Here is a 24,594-nt window from a genome sequence, read left to right as displayed (position 1 = left end):
TGAGCTAGCACTAGGCAAGCCACCTTGGGCCTCAGAAAATTAAGTTTGTGCTTTTTATGGCATTGTCACACCTCCCCAGGGTAGAAGTGGTGCCGAGTGTTGGCCTGACCAATGTATTTGGCTTAACTACAGTCTTCTTTCCCAGCTGCCCACGAGATGATGTTTTTCACTGAGTGGCAGTGAAGAGCAGGGGGACATTACCAGATCTTGTGCAAGGCTTTGAGAGCATCTGAAGTTACAGAAATAGCTTGTTACTTTGTGAAGTATCAGCTGCACACCAGTAAAGACATCAAATGGCCTGGAGCAACAAGATGCGTTCGGGTAACAAGGTTGCCTCTGTGCAAAATGTGCCACTATGCTCGAATCATCTGTTTCTTGTCCAGGAGGACAAGCCAGGTGGCCACCATTCAAAACCAGGGTGGCAAACATCTCTCGCAGCTCCTCTGAGGCACGAAGGGCAATATTGTACCAGTTATTATCAGGACACTCAGAGGAGGAGACCTGGGGGTGAGTGGCCTGCTGTTTTATTCCCTAGGGATGCGAGAACTGATTTATTAATGGGCTGTCCCCCTAGAAAATTTTAATTTTTTTTCGATTTTCTTTTTTGGAGGGGTGTGAACAAAACAAAAGTGAATCAGCGTATTTGTTACATGTAATGATATATAAATATAGACATCTATAAACTAGGACATGCAATATTATATGCATTACTGGATTTCTGCCTCTCCCCCAGAAAACTCTAAGAAAAAGACAACTTGGCCAACTAAGCAAGAAGACTTGTAGCCACAGCTTAAAGGGAAGTTCAGCTGTGGGAGAACCCTAGGTGGGCCACTGGCTGCTGTTTGTTTAAAATACTGTGCCTGGCCTTCTTGCTGGGGAGGCACCTATACAGGCTGTATTTCCAGCGGCTGGGGGAAAAAGCTGCCATGAAATAAAACTATCATTCATATTCTGTAGCAATATAGTACTTGCAAGTAAGAACTTGACAAAATGACTTTCTATAAGGTTTAACTACCATCAATCTCAGGCAGCCAAAACCCAACCTAACCTGCTTTTTCTTTCAAATGAAATGAAATTATGTAGAAAGTCATCCTCAGCCTTGGTAGATGTTAATGTCAACAAGCCATCGTTGTAGTATGTCACTGGTTAGTGAGGAGAATACTAATGTGAAGGTATTGTAACCGACTTTCCTCTAATGTTTGAACATTATGGGAAAATTTCAAAATTACTAGAGTAGAGCAAAGTGCAGTAATATAAGTAATTTGTTGCTCAAAAGAAAAACCTTTTAAAGAGCTGTGTTCAAGCCATAAGGGTTCATTTGGACTTGTTCAACCAGCACTAAAATGATTGCTTTTCCATAACAAATATAAACAGGAGAAAAATGTAAAATTTTATTCTGTAGAGCAACTAAACTAATGATTTCTCTTTATGCTTATTCTGAGGTTATAGCTGCATTTTGGAGAGAGTTATTAATATTTCTGAATAAGTATTTTTTCCTGTAGTTTTTAAGCTTTATATAAAACCTATGTGTTAAGTGTGAACATAACCTACTTTTACTGTCTGTTATTCCAAAATATTTCAAAACATTTTGCAAACATACTAAATCAGAGACAGTGCAATGACTTTATTTTTTTTTCTCCCTTAACCTCTGGAAGAAACTGAAGACAGTATTTGTTTAATAGAGGATGAACTACTAATGCCCAAACAACTTACAAGCAGAAGTGAAGGATATCGCATTCGGTTGAAACTGCTGGAGAGATTTAGGGACGGTGTAGTTTTAAATTTGTTTCTGACTTTGTCACTATGGCTATCATCCTTACTGTGGAAGAAATTGTTTTTCAAAGGTATACATCTCACTGAAGGCTAATAGATGCCTTCCTCCCTTCTTTGAAGGGAGAAAATCTCCCTTGACCTACTAATTTAGACAAGATAAATGAGCTGGGAGCAGCACTATAATCTGTCATTGTGATGGCATTTGATTTGGTGTAATTCAGTAGGTGTTTTCTGTGTGGCTTTTAGTTTCCACAAGCTACTGTCATGCAGGTTGGCGGCACTTCTCCATGGGATGTGTAAGAATGACTCACCTATGACCTGTTTCGCATAAGTCCCAGTCAGGGAGTAAATTGCTAACTGAGTAAGAGACACCACAGACACAAGACTTGAGTGTGTAGGAGGACAAGCAGGAGATGAACACAGCCATTTTGGAGGAAGAGTGACAAGGGGAAAACATCAGGAGCAGAAAGTTTCTGTCTAGAGGCTTTTTTGTTTGACGTAGAACAACCATATATCTGAATTGTTTGCTTTGCTATGTCAGCTTACACGCATTCAATGGAGTGGAAACGAGGGTACTATTCTCATGTATCTACTTGCTCCTTTCTTAACTAAAGCCTAGTCTTCTACCTGGATCCAGTGCTTGCTGACAGCTTATGTCTGAAAAGAAACCTGGCTTTACTGCTAATGGAGGAGATAGGTGTGCCTGTCTTACTTTCTGAGCATTGCCTAGACACTAAGTCAGAGGAAAGAGCTCAGCCTACTGATAAGTTTATTTAATTTCCTGCAATACCTATGTTTTTTTACAGGTTGCTCTTCTAAGAGTCTGTCAGGTCTAGTCTTGCTGTGCTTAACTGCTCTGCCAAGATCTCAGGTCAAGAGAGAATAGACCTCAGATTTGTTACTAGGTTCCCCTTTTGCATCAAAATATTTTAAATAATAGCTCAGTAGTTTATCAAGAATGTGGGATTTTTTGTCAGATAAAATTAACCATAAAGTACTAATATTAATTTATTTAATATTTAATAGTAATGTTAAGAGTAAAAATGGCATCACATTTTATTACTTAAGTACAATAAAATCTCAATGCCTTTTTAATTTCCAAAGTATGTGAATAACGAACAGTATATTAAAGCTTTGAATGCTTTCAGTAGTCTGAATGAAACATTTCCTGAAATGTCTAAGCAGCTGTTTTTGTACCTTCCCAGAATTATTTCCCTAGGGAATCAAAGAGTTTTTGATTAAATAAAAAATATGGTGCTTTATTTTTTTCCCCCACTTTTTATCTGAAATTATGTATTGCCAGAAGGTGGCAAACAGTTCTTACAGATGCTGCTAATAACGAAAATGGGACAAATAGTCCCCTGGTGAGTATCCACTAATGTTGGCAGTGTTACACCAGGAATGCATTTGGCTCTTTCTCATTATAGCTTGACATGTCTGTGATGTTCCTGATTGCATTGGTCTCCTGCAGCTTGTCTTTAATGCTCTCTAAGGAGGGATATTTCAGAATATTTAAAGAATCTTTAATCTTTCATCCTGGAGCTTCCACAACCCAGACATACAGCACCCTTTGTCTCCTGAAATAAATGATTCTCTGAGATTTTGATGGTTAGAAAAGCTCTTGGTACCTTCTGTCCAGCTGTCACTCTCATGCAAACTTGACACGATATGCCACCCTTTCCCCCAGCCTCTCCTGGAAAGTGATTGTCAATGGGCTCTGCCACCAGCAGTGGCAAGGGCCATCTGATGAGACTTCGAACGATCTCGACTCAAGTAAAGTTCACTTTCATCACCACTTCTGTACTCTGCATGGAGGTTTGTTAGAAAAAGTGCTTTCATGTTCAAAGATCTAATTTGGGAATTATCGAAACACGCTTCAGAAAGAGCAGATTGTTAGTTACGCTTGGAAGACCAAATCTGCAGAAGCTCAGGAGATTATATTGCTTGGTTTTGGAGCTAAGGTAACTAAGGGAGTGGAGAGAAAGGGAAAATTTAAACTTGGTGCAGAGAGGGCAAAACTGCATATTGTGAGGAAAAAATTTAAAAAACCCTTTAGAAAAGTGCTGAATGTTTTCTTGAAACAAGAAAGTCACACACATTGATTTGTGTTAGCTTTAATCTGTAGAAAGCACTATGGATGAAAGCAATTTTCAATTTTTTATGTAGCATATTCTTTAAAGATGGCTAGCAAAGAAACATGGGAAGTGATTGATCTGACTTGGAGAATTCCTGTTCTTATTCTGCACTGTTTCTGATCCTACACTATACCCAGTGCATCCTCAGTAAATCCCTTTCCCTGAGTTAGTTGTTTAATTATGGCACTGCTTCACCAGTATTTTACTGTCCTAATCACTTGAGATAATAACTTAATTGCCTTACAGAGTCAGAGAGAGAGAGGTGTCTCAGAAGACCTCTGGAAATAGATGTCTGTTCTTCTGTTGAAGGTATACGCAACCAATGTTGGGGAGCTCCTTCTGGGAAGACCTTTTGGAGGCTGTGAATCAAAGCTGAGTGGATGGACATGGAGATCTACACCCATCGCCCCACATCAGGCCCTTTTTAGCAAGCATGGATCACTGCAGGTAAGTGGCCTGAGACCTTTCAGGCTAACACAGGAGATGATAACTAATGAATTCAGAAACACTCAGGGTTTCTGTCCTGGAGAGCAGGTGGACTGGATTGTCTCCACGACTTGGATGATCTTGGGGAGCTGCATCTAACTTTAGCTCTCTCCTTGTTACCCTGCCGTTGTTCACCCCTTAAATATAAATCACATCCATAAGCATTTCAGTGTGATTTTGCAATAATGCCTAAGCACTGCATCATTTGGCTCTCTCCAACACCAGTCACACCTTACAACAGGACTGAGATAATTTTAACACTGCTCTTACAATAGCTAGAATAAAAAAGGGTAATTTCTCTATGCAGGAAAAAACTACCTAAAGTGCAGAATGGGAGAGGGAAAAATAATCAAGAGCTACACTTACGAACGGGTTATGTTTCAGACATGAAAGAGGTAAATTAATTTAGTAAATCAATTTACTAATGTACTGTAATAGTCTTCTGGCTGTGAATCTTAAGGCCAGATGATTATGAATACACAGTTTATCACTCATTCCAAGACCCATTTTAGCCTGTTCAGTAGATATGGATCTAGTAAACAGTCCTATCCATTAAATATTTAAACCAATGATCATGATCACTAATCTGAGTGAACTTGGTAAATTTGATTTTTCCTTGAATCGAGTATCTGCATAAATGTTACAGGATTACTCACTAATACTGTGAACAGCTGAAATGAAAAGTTGCAGCCTGTACAGTGCTTTTATCCTCCACAGCAAGCTCCTCACCGCTGCATCAGTGTTAAGTCTATGGACAGCCTAAGTGCTAGTCTTGAGTGAGGTTGCTCTAACCGTGCATTATCATTCACTAGGTCCTTCAGGCAGTTTGGTACCCTTTCTGAAGTGCTGAGCATCTCACATATCTGTCAGATCAGAGCTACTCAGCAAAAGAACCTCATCCCTTCAGTAAAGAAGGTTTTTTTTTTCTGTGTGGTCAGGCAGTAGAGTAGAAGCTGCAGAAACTTCAGCAGTTCTCTTCCAGAGCCATGCTGGAGCTGGAAAATCTATATTGCAAGTTACTGTATAATTAAAAAAGATAGAGACTTTAAAATTAGTTTTTATTAATAGAATTAAGCCACATTAAGTTATAAAAGGTGTTCATAAATATGTTAATAGAATGTGTGGTATTAATGAAAAACATTCTGCAGAGACTGAATAATTTAAGAGTTGGATATTACACACTTAATTAAACTTAAATATTAAAATTATTAATTATTGCAGCTAAAATGGGCATTAACAGTAGGCATCACATCCTGACTGGTCAATAAACAGCTGTCATTATTAAAGGTATGTAGATAATATATAAAATTCATTTAATAAGTGAGGAATTCAGAGCATTTTGACTGTATATGAAATGCCCCTAGAAAGTTGTTTCTGGCAGGCGCTGAGTGTTGGTGGTTCTCACTTAAGATCTCAACAGGATCTTAAGCAAAACCCATAACTTGGTTTGAAGGCATCCTTATTTACAAAGTTCATTAATAAGTATTCCCATCCTGCTTAGGGCAGAAGCTGCAGAATTAGTTTAGTCTCTCTTTAGCAAACTCTTTGATAACTTGAGGCTGCTGGGCACTGAAGGTGCAGAGCTGACCCTGGGACCACGGTTGCTGTCGGGGCTGTTGTGGTATCTGATATCTTTTGGATGCTGAGACAATTTTCTCTGAAAACTGTATTATGGGATTGTCGTGGTTTAGCCCCAGCCAGCAACTAAGCACCACGCAGCCGCTCGCTCACTCCCCCCTGGTGGGATGGGGGAGAGAATCGGAAGAGCAAAAGTAAGAAAACTCGAGGGTTGAGATAAAGACAGTTTAATAGGGAAAGCAAAAGCCGCGCACGCAAGCAAAGCAAAGCAAGGAATTCCTTCACTACTTCCCATGGGCAGGCAGGTGTTCAGCCATCTCCAGGAAAGCAGGGCTCCATCATGCGTAATGGTTACTTGGGAAGACAAACGCCATCACTCCAAATGTCCCCCCCTTCCTTCTTCTTCCCCAGCTTTATATACTGAGCATGACGTCATGTGGTATGGAATAGCCCTTTGGTCAGTTTGGATCAACTATCCTGGCTGTGTCCCCTCCCAGCTTCTTCTGCACCTGGCAGAGCATGGGAAGCTGAAAAGTCCTTGGCTAATGCAGCAACAACTAAAACATCTCTGTATTATCAACGCTGTTTTCAGCACAAATCCAAAACATAGCCCCATACCAGCCACTCTAAAGAAAATTAACTCAATCTCAGCTGAAACCAGGACAGGGATGAAAGTGCATGAATAAATGGATGTCACATTGTAATATTGAACTCCTAATGAGTAAACACAAACTACATGTTGTTAGAAAACCCAGATGTTTAAAATTGTGGGTTGCATATGTGTTGCTGTAGCTCAACAAAATATAACATGCTCTATGGTCATGTTCGTTAAATGTTGGTTGGAGAGTGACGGTTACCTCATAGTGGCAAAGTACAGAAAAATGCATTTCATTTTTCTGAAGGTTTTTTTCCCAAGCTAGGAGTAAAAAGCTATAAGAAATCTGACAGAGGCCATGAGCTCTGCTAACCTCTCCCTGCAGTTGGGCCACAAAGCATCAGCCAGGAATTGTACCACAGCATGGTGGAGCGAGAAGGGCAGAGGTAGGACTAGCTGCAAGTCCCTGTATGGGCAAAACTTGCCTTCTCCTCTCTAATGGTTGTAATAACACTTTTTTATGTCACAAATGTGACCATTTAGATTAATCAAATTTCAGATGCCAATGACTAGAGTCATAAGAGGCCCTGTTAATTTAATTTAGTCCTGGGTATCATAGCACCAGACTGCTGGCAAGGCTTTGCTGACACACCTTGATTGCCTCTTGCTGTACTTTTAAATAACTTTTTGTACTTTCATGGCTGTGCTTTTGTCCCTAGAAGAGCTGATGGCTGTTTATGGATTCTTTTAAGCAAACTAAAAAGACCCAGACCTTTTACACCTGGATAACCAAAGGTCAATTAAAAAATCATGTAAATGAGTTCAAAGCCATTGTATCTGAAGTTCAGCTGATATTCTTAGAGATGGAGTCTTTGTTGGGACGTACAAAGATAAAATATTCTTGTTCTTGTCAAGCCAGAGGAGGACACACAATAGTTTCTGGGTCCTTCTAGAGAGTATAAAGTTTGACCCCTCCAAATCACTATTCACTTAAAAATGTAAATGAGTGGCTCTGCTCTCTTTTGGGGAAATGCATGCCATTGCAGAAAACTGACTGTGCTGAAGAGAGGTGGAACTGGTTTTAGATCCCCTAAAGTCTGGCCATTGAAGCACTTATTGCACAGCCTTCATGATGAGAATTATTGGGCCACGCCACAGGAATAATCGTTTGTGCATTCATAATGTCCCCTTCGATATGGAGCTCTATATAGTAAGGATACTATCTCAGATGCGTAGGGAAGCTAGCTCTGATTAGAATCACAGAATCATTAAGGTTGGAAAAGACCTCTAGGATCATCTAGTCCAACCGTCAACTCAGCACCTCCATGCCTACTAAACCATGTCCTGAAGTGCCATGTCTACACGTTTTTTGAACTCCTCCAGGGATGGTGACTCCACCGCCTCTCTGGGCAGCCTGTTCCAATGCTTGATAATCCTTTCAGTAAAGAAATTTTTCCTAATATCAAATCTAAACCTCTCTTGACACAACTTGAGGCCATTTCCTCTCGTCCTGTCACTAGTTACTTGGGAGGAGAGACCGACACCCACCTCGTTACAACCTCCTTTCAGGTAGTTGTAGGGAGCGATAAGGTCTCCCCTCAGCCTCCTTTTCTCCAGGCTAAACAACCCCAGTTCCCTCAGCTGCTCCTCATCAGACTTGTGCTCTAGGCCCTTCACCAGCTTCGTTGCCCTTCTCTGGACACGGTCCAGCACCTCAATGTCTCTCTTGGAGTGAGGGGCCCAAAAGCGAACACAGTATTCGAGGTGCAGCATCACCAGCACAGAGTACAGGGGGACAATCACTTCCCTAGTCCTGCTGGCCACACTATTCCTGATACAAGCCAGGATGCCGTTGGCTTTCTTGGCCACCTGGGCACACTGCTGGCTCATATTCAGGCGGCTGTCAACCAGCACCCCCAGGTCCTTTTCTGCCAGGCAGCTTTCCAGCCACTCTTCCCCAAGCCTGTAGCATTGTATGGGGTTGTTGTGACCCAAGTGCAGGACCCGGCACTTGGCCTTGTTGAACCTCCTACAATTGGCCTCGTTGAACCTCCTACAATTGGCTTCAGCTCATTGATCCAGCCTGTCCAGATCCCTCTGCAGAGCCTTCCTACCCTCAAGCATATCAACACTCCTGCCCAATTTGGTGTCATCTGCAAATTTACTGAGAGCGTGTTCAATCCCCTCATCCAGATCATTGATAAAGATATTAAACAGAACTGGCCCCAGTACTGAGCCCTGGGGAACACCACTTGTGACTGGCCACCAACTGGAGTTAACTCCATTCACCACAACTCTCTGGGCTTGGCCATCCAGCCAGTTTTTTACCCAGCAAAGAGTATACCCGCCTAAGCCATGAGATGCCCACTTCTGTAGGAGAATGCTGTGGGAGACAGTGTCAAAGGCTTTACTAAAGTCCAGGTAGATAAAACAAGATTAAAACCAAGTTGGAGCGATGCAGTCTTGCTATTAATTGGAGGCCCTTTGCAAATTTGCAAATGAGAGGGACTGCGAAATGAGCAGCAGGAGAGGGATTGTACGGGACGTTACGCTGCAACAGCAGAAGACTGGACTTAATCCTATGGCAAATTGCAAGGATACAGTAAATGTTACTGATTTCCCATTTTTCCTATTTCTCTGCATTACATGAAGAAAGGAAAAACTGATGCTGTGGAGACAGAAGGATGGCTGTGTTCTTTCAGGCCCTGTATTTTGGCTGCTTATCTTCTAATATAATCCACTGAATGGAAATACAGGAAGCCACCAAAAAAAAAGTTAGAAAAAGATTTGCAGGTGGGACTTTTCCCTTCTTTGGCTGTTGAACCTGCTTGCCAGTTTATGTGAACAAAACCAGGGATAATGTTTGTTCATCTGTTTTATTCACTGTAGTTTAGCTGTAATTATCTGCACTTGACACCATATTAGTAAATCTACTCCAGAATATTATATTGTAATAATTAAGCCTTAGTAATAAGAGAACTTGCTCAACAGCCTTATTATTAAATCTTTTCTCAGATGTGGGGGGACACCGCCAATTTTGGTGTGGATTATAATGTGTGTGGATTAGTGAGGTTCTGCTTTAATAATAATACTGAGTAGTCAACTAGGAATTTTAATCTTTAAAGTGCTTTTCAAGCATTAAATAATTAATCCCCATAACACTCCCATGAGATAGGTAAGTAAATATTTCTATCCCTGTTATACAGATGGAGGAAGTGTGGGTAAGACAATTCAGCTGGACTGGCCAAAGCCACTGGGAGTGTAATCGCCAAAGCAATGCTTAGGACTGTGGAAAGGACTCAGTATTTTTGCATTTAAAAAGTAAGGAAAACCTATTGCTTCCCTGAAAGCGCAAAAACATTGCCACAAAACCAAAAATGTCTTCCCATGTGTCCCTCTTTCTTTCAAAACTGTGTTTTCTATTTCTATATCGAGGGATACCTATGTAAAAGGTCTACATATCTTTTAAAATAGAAATTTGCGGTAAGACAGAAATAACTATACACACCCACATGGACATACACATACACTGTTATTTAACAGAAGGATGTTCTACTTTGCTACCAGCCACTACATATTTATTAAATACTAAAGACATGTTTGTAAAGCAAATTTTAATATTCAGTTTTGTCCTTGAATAGTTTTTACCCACAGCAATAAAACAGCTAGAACCTTTGGGAGCCCATATTCAAATTGCCTGATGGTTTTAGACCAATTTTATTAACCAGTATATTGATTCATTTAGTTAGTCCTGTTTTTTTTTTTTTACACACCACAGGTTCCTGAAATTAAGTTGGTATTGCTAGAAATAAGAAGGTGGTATTGGAAATGCAGCAGGAATATGAATGAATGTTTGCAGTTCCACCAAGGTGGTCACAGAAGGAAAGGGCACTTTTCCAAAATGGCTATTGATTTTTGCACTCACATCAGATGAATGATATATGGGGTAGTTCAAGTTTCAAATAACATCCAACCTCAGCTCTAGAGATTTATAAAATGAGCATTAAAAATAGGGTAAATTGGATTATCTGATCACTACTCTGAACAGGTAGGAGTATTTGGCTTAAATGTACAGGCCAAGATGCTTTAGCCATTTATTAGGCAAACATAAAAGCCTCAGACATACTAACAGAGTTAAAGAACTAAAAAAATACAATTTGCAGCTCACTGGAGATTTCTGAAGGATTTAACTGTATTCAAACAATAAAATCACAGTATAAGCTCCCAATTTTTCATCTATTTTTGCAAATATAAATGCAGTGGTCACTAGTAAGGGATACCAAACCCATGGTGCAAGAAAGCACAGGCACGTACCACTTGATCTGGATGTACTTTCTAAACCACCTTCTAGCACTTGCATCTCTCCTGTGCTATATCTAACTTCAAGTAAGCCTGCTGATCATCTTCCATAAGTGATTATTTATACAAAATGGAACAATTCCTGTGGGAGACGTGCGGACTCATAACAGACTGCACTATGATGTTATGGTACGGGCTTCTCCTAAGACATGCTAGAATGGTCAATATATCTGTTCTGCATCAGGAAATTTGACTTACATCCTTGGTCAGTGCTCTAATAAGTGGTAGCACAGCCACAATTTTGTTGGGAAAAGCCTCATTGCAAAACCAGCTCTTTAGGAAAATCCTCCCTCTCAAAACTCTTTCATTAAAAACACCTGAAATTGAAACACTTTGACACGTATTTTCATTTGACCTGTTATTAGTTTTTTTACCAATCTAGTATTTTGCTTTTGGTGTTGACCCAAATTAAATTGCTTTTGATTTTCTGGATATATGTTACTGGGAAAAAAATTCTGTCCTAACACTTCCTGCCAAATAAATAATCAGAACCATTCATGGCTGAGTAACTGTGCAAAACTAACTTTAGCTGTATTTATAGAGGATTTACGTTTCTACTTATTTCAGGAAAAAAGACTTATTTCCTGTGTCCGTTATGCTATAGGAGGAAAAATAAAGATCATGCATAGGAAGCTATGGTTATAAATATCTAACGCTTGTGATGGAACGGCAGTTCACTGAACTTCCTATGCTTGACAACTGAGACTTGTAAAATGGCCTTAATGCCAGCTTGGATTTTTTAACCTCATGATCTCTCTAAACTACTTCTAGTGAAGTGCCAAGGAGAACAAAGCAGAAGTAAGGTGAGAATGACTGCAACGAATGGTGCAACCCAGATTTCTACACGGTGCAGAAACTCCTTTGTTGCTAGGAGGTCTCCAATGGTGACATACACACTTGAACAATGCGGGTGCAATTTTCAAATGGCCTCTAGATGTGTCCAGCTCTGCACTAGCAAAGTATAGGGACATGTCTGTGTTCAAAAAATTCTTATTTATAGACACAAATTGGAAAGAAGCTATAACTGGAAACACATGCAAGCAATCGATTAGACTACCCAGATTTGCATCCACAAGACTGATACCTTAAGCACAGCTTAGTGCCTGGGTGCTGGGGGCAGGAATTCTGTGGGCATCATACTGGAGGAGCTGCTCAAAGCTCAAAGGCTAGGAGGATACCTTTGAGTATAAATCCCTTTCTATTTCCAATCTACTTCAATAGTGTGAGACTGGCCTTATAATTTTAGCAGATATACTACATTGTGCAAAGTCTACAGCAGACAGACTGAATGCATCTGAACGCTTTTGCATTTTCTGTGATGACAGCAATCCATAAAAATAAGAAAAAATAATTTTTTCTTTTCCGTTGCTTTCCAGGTATCATTTCTGGGCCATGACTGCAGTACAAATTTGATGTATCTGAACAATCTGTGCAGTTGCATCTGATTTATGAAGAAAATAGCTTGAAATCAAGTGCAAACTGCTATGTGTAAATTCAGCATAGCCACTGGGTTTAAAAAATGAGTATTGCCTTACAGCGTCTTCCAAAAAGTCTTCAATTTTACTTTAGTTATTTCTTCCAGAGGCTGCATATAAGTATTGTTTGAGATCAGCATTTAACTTCCACCTTCACATTGCTAATATTTTTGCAAGCCAAGTACCATAAGGAAGGGGAAAATTATGGCTTTGGTTCCCAAAAGTTCAAGATTTTCTACTGGAAAAGTTGTATTCAGAGGATAAATTTTTGTCATGAGAAAAAGGGGATATATAGCAGACCTATGGCTGTGTTTCTTGCACTAGCAGCAGTGTAACATGAAGAACTAGTTATCTAGGATATTAAAAGACATTTGCAAAATGCATAGCTGCTTTGATATCTAAGATAATCAGTTATGAAAGAAAAGTCAAATACTGTAGAAACTACTAAGCGAGCTAACGTAAGAAAAAGTTGGAAAAAACTCTATTAACAGTTGTGAGAAACAAAAGCATATTAGAGAAAGATAATATACATGCAGAGTTTACAAACCGTTTCTTTAGGGTGGCCCAATAAGTAGAAATATGGGGACCCATGCTTGTCACTTTTCATGCACATGGAGAGACTGGAAGGTACCATTCCTAAAGGAAGGGGAGGAACAGCCTAGGACCAATCATTAGAATTAACAGAACCAGTGACATACAGATATTGTACTATTGTTAGAAAAGAGAATTCTTAGTAAGTTTAGAATAACTGAGTAAAAAGCTTATATGTAACAGGAAAGAAGTATTTGTGTAAAGCCAAGACAAATAAGCATGCTGTAAGTCTAAATATTAGTGGATGACTGCAACTAATGTGCATATATATTCAGGACGTAGATTCACCTGGACTATGGATGTGGAGTACATCTTGAGGTGCTTTTTGAAGGAGTCATTACAAATAAAAAGCAAAGGGTTTAATGCATTTCAGAACTGTGCCAATTTATTTGTATGAAAAAATCCTTGTATTGGTATCAACTCTGACATTTTTTGTTTTTGTTGGTGGGGTAGTGCTGACACATGAGCTGAGAGTTTCTTTAAGGCCCTTCAAAAATGACTGCTGCTAAATACCTTCTACCTTTTATCTGTTAACCAGCAATATTTTTGTGTATAGTGAAACTTTACTTTTTACATACAGAACTGTTCCCTTAAATAGCCAAAAATGAATCTAAACTCTAGTTCTGGAAGGTCGTCTGAACGTCATGAAGCCACAGGGTGAGTTTTATACATAATTTAGCATCGTGTGAAACAACAGAGATTCCAAAAATGTGCAATGCAACTCCAGGACAAGTCTTTTAACAAAAAGTCAAACAAACGGGAAGAGAGAGGGAAAGAACCACTGTTGTATACATCCATCAACTACATACATACATCCAACCAGCCCTGAGACAGAATCCTTGTTCACCAGACTTCATTGATTCTGGTTCTCGTGGCTCTGCGTGTGTTATTGCCACACCCTGACCCAGCATGCTCACGGCCGGATCCGTATTTCCAAGACAGGGCAATGGAAATGTTTTCCGAAATCTCAGTGTGACTGGGCTGGAGTTTCTAAAACTTACAGCTTTCTGCAGAACCTCTTAAGCAACTTAAAACTAAGTGAAAAACTACCGAGCTTGTTAGAAAGTATGATTTTGAAGTCCTGCTGTGAAAGCAGGAGGGGAAATGAATTCACTTTCTCCTAGATGTTCCTCATGGGTGAAATACAGGGTTTCTGCTCCCTCTACAGTGCCAGGCAGAAAGCAACTGGGGAAGGAGGTTGTGCCTTGCCAGAAGGATGGAGTCCACCTACAAGTGTTAATCGTGCCTCAGCCTCCTCCACCTTTATGTCCTGTTTGCAATTTGGTTGTAAGACTCATTGCTTTCAGATACTTCTAGGAACTTATATTTTAATGTAGCTTTGAGTAATGAAAGCTCCAGTTGGGAAATGCTAGGAGCAGTAAGCCAGAAGAAGCAAGCTGCCAGGACTGCTGGGACTGAGAATGAAACATCCCAGGCTTTCCTACGGACCTTCTTCCATAGATATGTAGAGAAAACAGTGGTTGCTCTCAGAGAAAAAATGTAGCTTCCTGGGGCTGATCCATCATTAGAATTAACTTGCCTCTTGCAGAGCTCATTGCTGGATGGAGAGGCTGTGATTTGTTAGTTTTACTTAATCTTTAATGTTACTATTTTGGGATTTTGTGAACAGTTTTCCCATGTTTTGCCTTTAGGGATGCCTCTTCATCCCAATGCTTGGCTGCGCAATGTAGATGTCCTTCTGATGGTGCTTATACAGCTATGGCTACAGCCTGAAAAATATGAGCATCTCTAATTAGGCCCCCACAGTGTAAGCAGACAGATTTTTAGAAGTGTTGTGCACCCAGTAGCTCCTGCTGAAGTCAATAACCTCTTAGGTAGATGCATACACAGGGAATTAGGCAGCCATTGCAAGAGAAATCTGGTCTGTCATTTTATTCAAATTGTATTTAATGCCAGTCGAAGAAGTGCTCAGTGCTCCAGTGATGACTGTGAGTTTTGTGTCCTGTGGCATATATGAAACCTCACACTCCCTTCAGCCAGACTCCCCGGGCATTAAGTACGTTTCAGGATCAGGATTCCCAGCAGTACTTCTAGTCTTTCTTGCACAGTAATATGATTTCTTACTATGACTTGGTTCTTTGGAGAACATGGCTGGCAGACTGTTTCCTATGAAACATGATGCTGATGTTCTTCAGGTTTGGATGAGCTGTGATAATTCACCCTCAGTGGAAGCACAGTTCCTCTGGCTATCCTTATACTCAGCAAACATGTTCTGAGATGCTGGGTGGTAAAACATCTGTTTTCTAAGCCTCTTTAGTTGCACCCTGCAACTAAACAAATCAGCTACCGTTTTGGAGCATTAATCATATCCGTGCTCTTTCCCATATATTCTGATGGTACCATGCACGCTACAAGGGGATTTCTCCCTGTGAAGTGCTCTGGGATCTTCGGCATTTGTTTTCAAGCAAAATCAGCAGCTGGAGTTGAGGTAAATGATGCATTTGCAACACACTTTATTTCTTCCCCTAGGTTTGAATAGTGCTTCAGCTCAGCCAGAATTTTCTGAGATGTACTTGTAGGGACAGATTTCCAGGCAGGACAAACTGATATAACTCATTCAGGAGATTTACATCCTCCCAGGAGCTTGTTCTTTGTTTCTTCACTGAGTGCTTTCTTCTTTTCAATACACATTCTTTTCTTTCACAGATCACTCTCTTACCGTTGATGTCTTTTCCTTAAAACTGCTTTTACTGATGTTAATCACATCATCATTCAAACACTGATATTTCTTGCACTTGGATATATTCCACCGTATTTTGTACTAACAAAAACATGGCTCTGGAATTTAAAAAGCATTGATTATATTGCACAAGGAAAATCAGAAAGTTGAAGTCTGAGAGACAATAACATGATGGGTTTTGGCTGGTTGGTTTAGGTTGTTCTAGGTAAGCTTCCTTCTTTTTAATGCTGTGAGTGCAAATGCCACTGCTGTTGGAAAGGTCTTCAAACACAATTTTACTACAACTGACTTGGGAAGTCCCTGACCATTTCGCTTGTCAGAGACTGAGAGACAATATCCAGGAAAGGACCCTGGTACACTTGCTCTGATTTTATTTCTCTCTAGGCTTCTGCTACACACCACCGTTGCAATCCAGATACCAGCTCAGTCCTCCAGCCTTACATTTTTATACTCAACTAAGTCTTATTTCCCATTGACAGTCTCCAGAGCTGGACCCTGATGAGAATAAGAAATATTTCTGACATGTACTTGCTAAAAAAAAAAAAAAAAAAAAGGCTGATTATTTCAATTAAAAAAGCTGCAGTTAGTCTTGTTATATCTCAGCTGTGCAATTCTGGTGGGAAGAAGAGGGAACTACTGAATATTTACTAGTTTGTCTACTGTCCTCAGGACCACTTTGTCCTCAAGCTTACTGTCACAATCTTCTCAGCATTCAGTTTTCCATCACTTGGAAAGCACAGTCTTTTCTGGGGGTCTCTGTCATTAATACTCTGACAGACGTTCTTTGCAGCACGATGACTTACCCTTGAGACTCTGGCCTTCTCGAGACATGCCCTCCGGTTTTAATAATTTCTGTTTGTTAAGTTCTGTTTTTAACTTCCTAAGCAGGCTGCTGTTGATTTTTCTGTGCACCTTCTGTTTGTTCTTAGAGTATTTCTCATTGCTTTGGGAAATGACTTAGGGAGGATTTTAATATCTCAGTTAATTTCAATAGGTATCTTCTTATTTTGTTTCTGTTCTGCCTGCAGACTGGATACAGCACTAACATTTCTCTGCCTGCGTAATGCACATATTAAGAACAGCAGACATGCGGATGTTATCCTTTGCTGTGATACTTTCTGTAGGTTGTGTGTACATTACAAAGTAATTCCTGAACACTTTTACTGCTTTTTCAGTGCAGTAGGACAACATGGCTTTCAAGCACAGCTACTTAGTTTTCCTCCTGTACGGAGCTGTAAGCTGGGGATGCAGCTAGGAAAATGATCTGATTAAACAGCACTTCTTCGTAGCAACTTTTATATCATAATAAGCTGCATTTTTACACAACTAATGCTAAGCATTCCAAATGCCTTTCCAAATGGCGAGCATGGCTTTAAACAGTCCTGTGAAATTGTCTTGTTTCTTACACTATAAACTGTGCCTGGATTTGTAGTGGTTTATCTGTATTTCCTACTCATGTTCTTCTGGGGAAGCGAAGGCTTGTGCACATTTACACATTTCAGGGGATTTTTTTTTTTCCAAAACAATGCTGTTTACACTGAACTTTTTTTACATCTGTTTACATTTTCTTATGATGCTGGAATAAGGTACAGATTTATAAGATTATACAAATATAGAAATTTATTTTGGATCTCCTGCAAGCCTAGGTTTAAGGACCATCCTGAACTGGGATCTTAAGAAAGTCAGATTTGGAATGGGTCTGAACTGTAATCGATTCTTTGCTCATAGCAGCCTCCTGTGACCCCCCTTAGATGAAGTTGTTTTCTGAGGAACCAGAGAACTGCTAGTATATGGTTCTGCTATTTGGGAAGGATTACTACAGCTATATCAGTCCTGGATGTTTGTTTGTTCTTTCATTGAAATTGATGCACCCCTCCCTACAAAAGAGTTTTGGAGGTGATCTGAATCTCTGTTGGAGGTCTCCCTGAAAGGATTATGCACTGGTTAAAACTGGTATTAAATGTCTTAGTACCAATTTATCATAATCCCTGAAAGCCATTTTGGCTTTGTTCCTACTCACCAAAAGTATAACTCACTAACTTTATCACCAGATGAGTGGGCTGTGGCCCATCCTTGCTGTCCTTATTCAGAAGCTATTGAAAACTGGAAAAAATGCAACAAGCACTATCCCGAGTATTGCCTCAGCCACAGGGTTGGCTCTAGTTTAGAGAAGAAAATGGTGCAATTACCATGCATACTGACAGCCAGCAAAGCGCTGACTTCCAGTGGAGCTGACTTTAATGTCTCCGACAGAGGTAATGAATTTATGTTGGTAACAAAGACTGACCTGAACCTACAGTTAAGCCTAAGTATTACTTTGAATTTTCATATGCTACTGCAGTTTCTGTTTCAATGGGAAATGACGGTGGCACTTCAAAAGTAACATTAGAAAAGTTTAATAGAATTTTGGACCTCCCAGCATAAGGAAGTCAAGGAGTTTTCATTAAAAAAACCCTTTTCCTGTGAGATTTCAGGCCCAGCTGTGCACATCATAGAACTTATGTAAATATATGACATTGTCACACCGTTCTTTAGAGTAAGCCCTGACTTCAATTTAAAAAAAGAGCTTTTTTGTCTTTGAATTACCTTTGGATAATTTATTTTTACTTCTTGTCATATCAGTAGTGAAACAAGGTTTCTATATTGTCTAAATGACTCACACTTTTTGAAATACTCAAAAAAGTCCCAGAAGTCCCCCTGAAACAAAACATGAGAAGAATGGATCCTGCTTTCTCACCACAATGAGCAAAGTCTCCTTTTTTATTCAGAGTTGGCTTCTACTTGATCATCTGTGTATATTGTCAGAGATAATATAATAGGTGAGGTTGTCAAAGAAAGAAGTACATTCTTGTTAATGCTTTGACTTTAAACCCGAATGACTGAATTGCATGGCAACAAGATCATCTGCTGTGATTCAAAATGTGCAGAGAAGTACCAATAGAGGAAGAAAAGGACAGTTTATGGGCAAATCAGCCACTCCTAGCACACTCCGAGATGTCCCCTAAAGAGTTCAAAGTGCTTCTTCCAATGCCCATTTTATAAGCCATTGCCTGTGTCGGGAGGGGAGCAGACCACAGTGATGTACACACATATATGGTCTTGAGCCAAGGAAGCACTTAAACATATGAATAAGTCTACCTGTACTCAGGTAAGCACTTAAGCCCATATTTAACGTGCCCCAGGACATTACAACATAGAAATATCTGCAATTGCTGCTTAACTCAAAAGCAATACAAATAATTTATATAGGTTCATGCACACAGAAAAATATAAAGATGAAAACCCACCATATTCTGGGACCTGGCCTGTTCCACGTTTCAACAACAGTCGCACTCTCCTGCCACCAGACTTGATTAGCTCTATTGCTCTGGCATGTGTCATGTCCCTTGTGCTTTCTCCATTGATTTCAATTATTTGATCTCCTACCTGTCAGGTAAGAAGAATATTGAGTCAGACGGAATTGCAGTAAAATGAGCGTTTCAGAAAGAGACATATTCAATGGATCACAGGTTACTTGAATGACAGACAGACACATCAAGGTAAATTTGTTCCTGTCTGTCTGAGGGATATTACTGGCAGATTAAATAACCTCCAGAGTGGATTCTGAATGTGGTATATCAAATGCTGCTCATCTTCTGCCAAAATCAGTGTAATGCATTTGTAACTTGACTCATGTCTTCTACACGTAAGAGGTTTTTTTGGAATTGCTTGATATGTTGGAATCACTGGAAACATTATCTGTGCTACACTTTAACTTGTAGTGTTGTACGGGCCTGAGAAGACCTTTACTGCATTTCGCTTGCTGTTTTCATAGAGAAAAAAGAGGTTCAAAGCACAAATACAAAGATCCAACATTTGAAAATCCAAATCTTGGTAGCAAAGTTTCACACCAGATTAAGAGTTGTTATGGAGCAAGCTATTAAACAAAGAAAAGCTAGTGGTTATGGCACAGCTCACAGAGTTGCTGGAGTTCTTGCAAGAGCATTCTTTGAACTATTTATCCACAGAAGGTTTTTGCTTGGAGTAAGCACAGCCCCTGGCTGAGCTGTCTAGTTAGAGCAGTGGACTCCAGGGCTCTGATTACAGACTTGTGCAAATCATCTCCCGGCCAGCTTTCCAGTCAGAGTTAGCTTCATTATTATTTTTCTGCCTCTGTTTCTACAGCTGTAAAATGGGGCAGTGATGTCTGTGTCTCCCACCCACCCCGATGTCCCTCCCAGGTTTGCCTCCCACCAGGATGTTTTGGTTCTGCTCTTCTTTCCATGAGAAGAGGTGGCTTTCGATGCTGGAAGCCTCAATGAATAGGGGAATGATTGCTTTCTGCTGTGCCTGGTCAGCACGGCAGACAGCACATGTAGTAAGCAGCAGCTGTACAGCTTGTTTGGTGCTGCAATACCACAGCCACCCACTTATTTTGTGAGACAGTTAACCGAGCAACACAGCGAGGCCATGTGCGAACCTTGTATTAGCAGCACTGCAGCCTTTGGAGTTCATGTTTAAACATGTTTAAATCATGATTAAACAGCACTTCTTCGTAGCAACTTTTCTATCATAGTAAGCTGCATTTTTACACAACTAATGCTAAGCATTCCAAATGCCTTTCCGAACGGCGAGCATAGCTTTAAACAGTCCTGAGAAGTTGTCTTGTTTCTTGCACTATAAACTGCACGATAAACTACCACAGCCACCCACTTGTTTTGCGAGACAGTTAACCGAGCAACACAGTGAGGCCATGTGTGAACCTTGTATTAGCAGCACTGCAGCCTTTGGAGTTCATGTTTTGTAGCTGCGTTGCAGAAGCCTCCCAGCCCCATCGCAGGGGTGACCCCGGTGGAGCCCAGAAGGAGGGCTGATGATCTCCTGGTGCTGGTAGAGGTGCAGATCCAGGTGATGGGCAGCCAAGAGGGGTGCGTGAGGGTCTCAGTTGAGTGAGTTCAGCAAACTTGTTTATCAGTGCCAGAGGAGCACGTCTGCTTGGCAGGATCAGACCTGCCTCGGTCTGCCTCTACGGCTTCCTCACCATGCGTATCCACTACACTAAAATAACAATGCTGCATGCATCCTAGAGAGGGTTTTAAGGGACTATACAGATTTCAAGATGACGGGCGCTTCCTATTCCCCTTACAAGCCTGTCTTGACAAAACCAGCTCTTTGCTAGCCTTGGACACTGAAATGTTTTCTGTTTTGTATGTTTTCTTTGCTGCTATTGTATTTCTGTCAACTAAAAGTGTAAACCTCCAGAGGCTTTCCTTCCTTCTGCAGTCTGAAATAGAGTATTTACCAAATAAATGCATAATATGAAATGTCAACAAGACTCCTACCATCAAAGAAAACTGGAAGGGATGTCAAGAAGTTATCTAGTCCCTACTTTTGTTCAGAGACAGAAAGAATGCCACTAAAAGCACTATGGCAGTGTTTCTCAATACAAATTCATACTTTGTCAATAGGAGTTGTAGCCTATTTTAAGAACTCTCCCAGGATCCTGTATGCAATCTATGCCAGTACTTTACTTAACTAAAAAGCCATTGATCCGAATAAAACCTCTCAGCCCTGCTATCACACTTTGTAAATGCTGCAGACTGAGCAGTGGGGAAAAAAATCGGGATTACTTTGTGCAAAAAGGCCTTATTTTTGCAGTGCAAATTTCTTCCTTAGCAGATTTTCTCTGTTGGGAGGAATGCGTTTGGTTGTAGCATGCAGTACGCATTTTTAGACACTCCTGATGACCTCCAGGCCACAGTGACACAGCACAGGTACTCTCTGGATTGTGGAGAGATCTCCCCTGGGTTTGGCCGTGCAGGGCTGTTTGCGTCACCCTGACTTTTGGAGCGGTTGGTAGGAGGTAGTTGCTGCACACACTCAGAGCAGTAATGGAAAATATCTCTTACCACTTCTGTAGCACAGACAGAAGATGTATTTGTAGCATCCCCACAAGGATACTAGTCAGGCCAAATACAGGCAAAATTCAACCAGTTTGGGAAAACCTATTTCTAAATGTCATGAAACAATTAAACCCTGGTAGAAATCCTATAAAAGTAAACTCAGATTTTCCGAAGCCTTAAAGACAGCTCTTTTTTGTGTCATGTTGCCTGGATAGACCATGTTTTGCAGAAGGTATTTAAAATGATCTTGTTAGCATGTTTTGAGAGAAGAAGTGCCAGATTAGATCAAATGAAGGAGGTGTTTTTAACACTCCTTGATAAATAGCCGTTAAAATGAGTACTGATGAAAGCTGTTCAGAGCCTGCACAGTCCTTCAGATAAAATCCTCTGCACTCCAGAGCAGAAAGACAGAAAGATATTTTAATACAGTTTAATATGTAAAAAGGTTAAGTTAATGCCACATTTTTCCATTGCTGTTTGCCTTTCTTCTGTTCTCATTGGTCAACAAGGAACTACCTTGTATTAACGTAACCTTTTCTGTATTTCGGTGGATTGAAATATTTTTTTCTCTGTAGGCAGCATGTAGCTGATTTAATAGTTCCTGCTTTTAATATAAAATCTTAGGTGCAAATGACTTGGGAAAGCTTAAAAAAGGCCAGCATCTTGGTTATGTGACTGAAGGAGGGGAGAGAAACAAATTTGAGAAAATCAGGTACTCTGAAATTTACATCAGAAGATGTGAGACCAGAGTTAAAATGAATAGTTGCAGGAGCAGTGGGTTAATTGTGTTCCATGCATTTGTGTCTTGTGGCTGACTGATGCATAACTGAATTATACTGCCTTTGCAGAGCAAGCTCAGCTCTGATTAGATAAGAAAAACAACACAGAAGAGAAAAGTTGCCAACACTCTTCCCCTGAGAAAAGCTTCAATTAGACTTTACACTCCTATCTGGGGAATTAATACAAAAGAGAAAACCTTGGCTGAGGAGTGGTTCCCCATGTGCCTAATGAGGTACAAATTCCTATTCATATTTTTTCTGCAGTTAAACATTTATAACCTCCCCTTCCTTCCCCTTAGCCGAGGTAGATTCTCTGATGTCTGATATGGGAGGAAACCATGATGTATGTTTTCTCTCTGTCCAGGCATTCAAACGTGCTCGCTCTCTCCTCTTTTCTATTGTGGAATAGATGCTTAGATATTGTGTGGTTATTTCTGTCTGTTTTAAATCCAGTGATTGTTTAAGAGCAGCTTAGATATACCCACATATTGAAGATGCACCAAGGTGAGGCCAGAGGTAATGGTAAGCATAGAAAGAGGCCCCAAAAGAACCCAGTGCCTATTATATGGGATCCTCATTACTCTCTTTTCAGGATCAAAAGTTGATTCCTGCAGTTTTATACCACACATGGCATTTCTCTCTACATGTCTTCTAGATCCTTCCAAGTCTGTCCACAGTCTCCAAACTGGAGATATTAGTAAGGTGGGGGGTTGGCAGAACAGATTAAAATGATAACATTCTTCCTGTGTGGCAGAAATGCTTATTAATAATGTTCCCAGAATGAGACCTTTGCCTTTTTAAAACACATTAGATTTGTGACTCATGGTTAGTTTGGATTCTGAGATTATCCCCAGCAGTACTGTCTAGACAGTTATCCCCCATTTTACATTGTGCATCTGATTTCTTTGCCCTAAACCGAGTGCACCTCAGTGAATTTTATCAGATTGACTGCTTTACTACGAAATTTTAGTTTTGAAATCTAAGGCAGTTCTTCAAAGTCCTTTTAAACCCTCTATGAATAGTGACACCTTGGCATCAGCAAATTTTATTTTCTTTTATTATTTATCAATAGGTCTCCAATTATTAATAAAATTATTGAATTGAGCTGGTTTCATCCCAGACCCTGCAGTACCACACTTGTAATTTCACACTTGTAATTACTATTCAGGAGCAGCCTTTGAGAGGGATTATTTTCAGTAACCACTTACAGTAATTCCACTAAAGTCTATTTTCCCATCCTGTTTCTATGAATTTCATACAAGGTGGTGTTGAAAGGTGAAAAGAAGATGCTTCATACATTCTCCTTCCCTTTTTCCACACAGGAATCAAAATGAAAATCAGAAATGAGAAATTAAAATTTGGCTGATATGACAAGATTTGCTTTCTACAATTTACATGTTGGTGGATTTTTCAACTTTTTGATAACCTGTCACAGATTATTTCTGAGAATGAAAGTTAAAGGAACTTTTCTTTATTATTTGACTTTAAAAATCGGGAATATGTTTTCCTTTCTCTAGTCTGCTACTAACTTTCTTGTCCTCCATGAATTCTTGCACATAATTACTAATAGTCTACAAATTGCTTTCTCTTAGTCATTGAGCATACACAAACATCATCAGCAGGTTCAGTTGACTTGAATCTAAGTATGCTTTAAGCAGTTTTCTTATTCTGATTTATACTAATTTCTCTTTGTTGAAGTTGATGTAGTAAGTTTATGGTCCTTCTGTACATCTCAATGAAGACTGATACAAAGAAAGGACTGAATATTTCAGACTTCTCCACATTCTCAGCAAGCAACGGACCTCTTTTTTCCTGTTCTTCATATTTCTTTTAATATATTTATGTTACCTTTTCTTGTTACCTTTTATACTTTCCTTGCAGACTGCTTGGATATCATTCTGACACATTTAATCTTCCCTCTGCATCTAGCGGGATACCAGCCACCTAGCAGGTGTTGCAGCATCAAGCTTTGAGTGTCTAAATGTTTTATTGGGTATGACCCTGTGGCATTAGCTCCTTTCATGGAAAGTGACACATTTGAATATCAGACCATTATTTTCAAGAGGCTGAAGCAAGCTGCCTTCTGTGGCAGATGAAACACCAGAATATTTTAAAAAATAAACTTCAATGTAGCACCATTATCATTTTGCATGGCATTTAGGTCCTCTGTCATTTTACACTTTATGGATTTCATTTATGTCAAGAAATTAACAGGAAAAACAATTGCTCACATCTGCAGA

The 24,594-nt window shown here is 40.0% G+C and overlaps 1 protein-coding gene across 11 annotated transcripts in view; it reads right to left on the bottom strand.

The window, feature by feature from the left end:
- The window catches only part of MAGI2 (membrane associated guanylate kinase, WW and PDZ domain containing 2), a 773,865-nt gene that overhangs the window by 4,881 nt on the left and 744,390 nt on the right, over positions 1-24,594 (bottom strand). For 10 of the 11 annotated variants that reach the window (XM_072858606.1, XM_072858618.1, XM_072858632.1 and 7 more), the window contains one exon: positions 18,981-19,119. The exons of the other annotated variant lie outside the window; for it this stretch is intronic. In XM_072858606.1, the coding sequence (XP_072714707.1) occupies positions 18,981-19,119 (139 nt within the window). The remainder of the gene's footprint in view (positions 1-18,980; positions 19,120-24,594) is intronic. 11 annotated transcript variants of the gene reach the window in all.

Source organism: Ciconia boyciana, chromosome 1 (assembly GCF_034638445.1).
Source record: "Ciconia boyciana chromosome 1, ASM3463844v1, whole genome shotgun sequence".
NCBI classification, from domain to species: domain Eukaryota; kingdom Metazoa; phylum Chordata; class Aves; order Ciconiiformes; family Ciconiidae; genus Ciconia; species Ciconia boyciana.
This window is presented reverse-complemented; position numbering and strand designations above follow the sequence as displayed.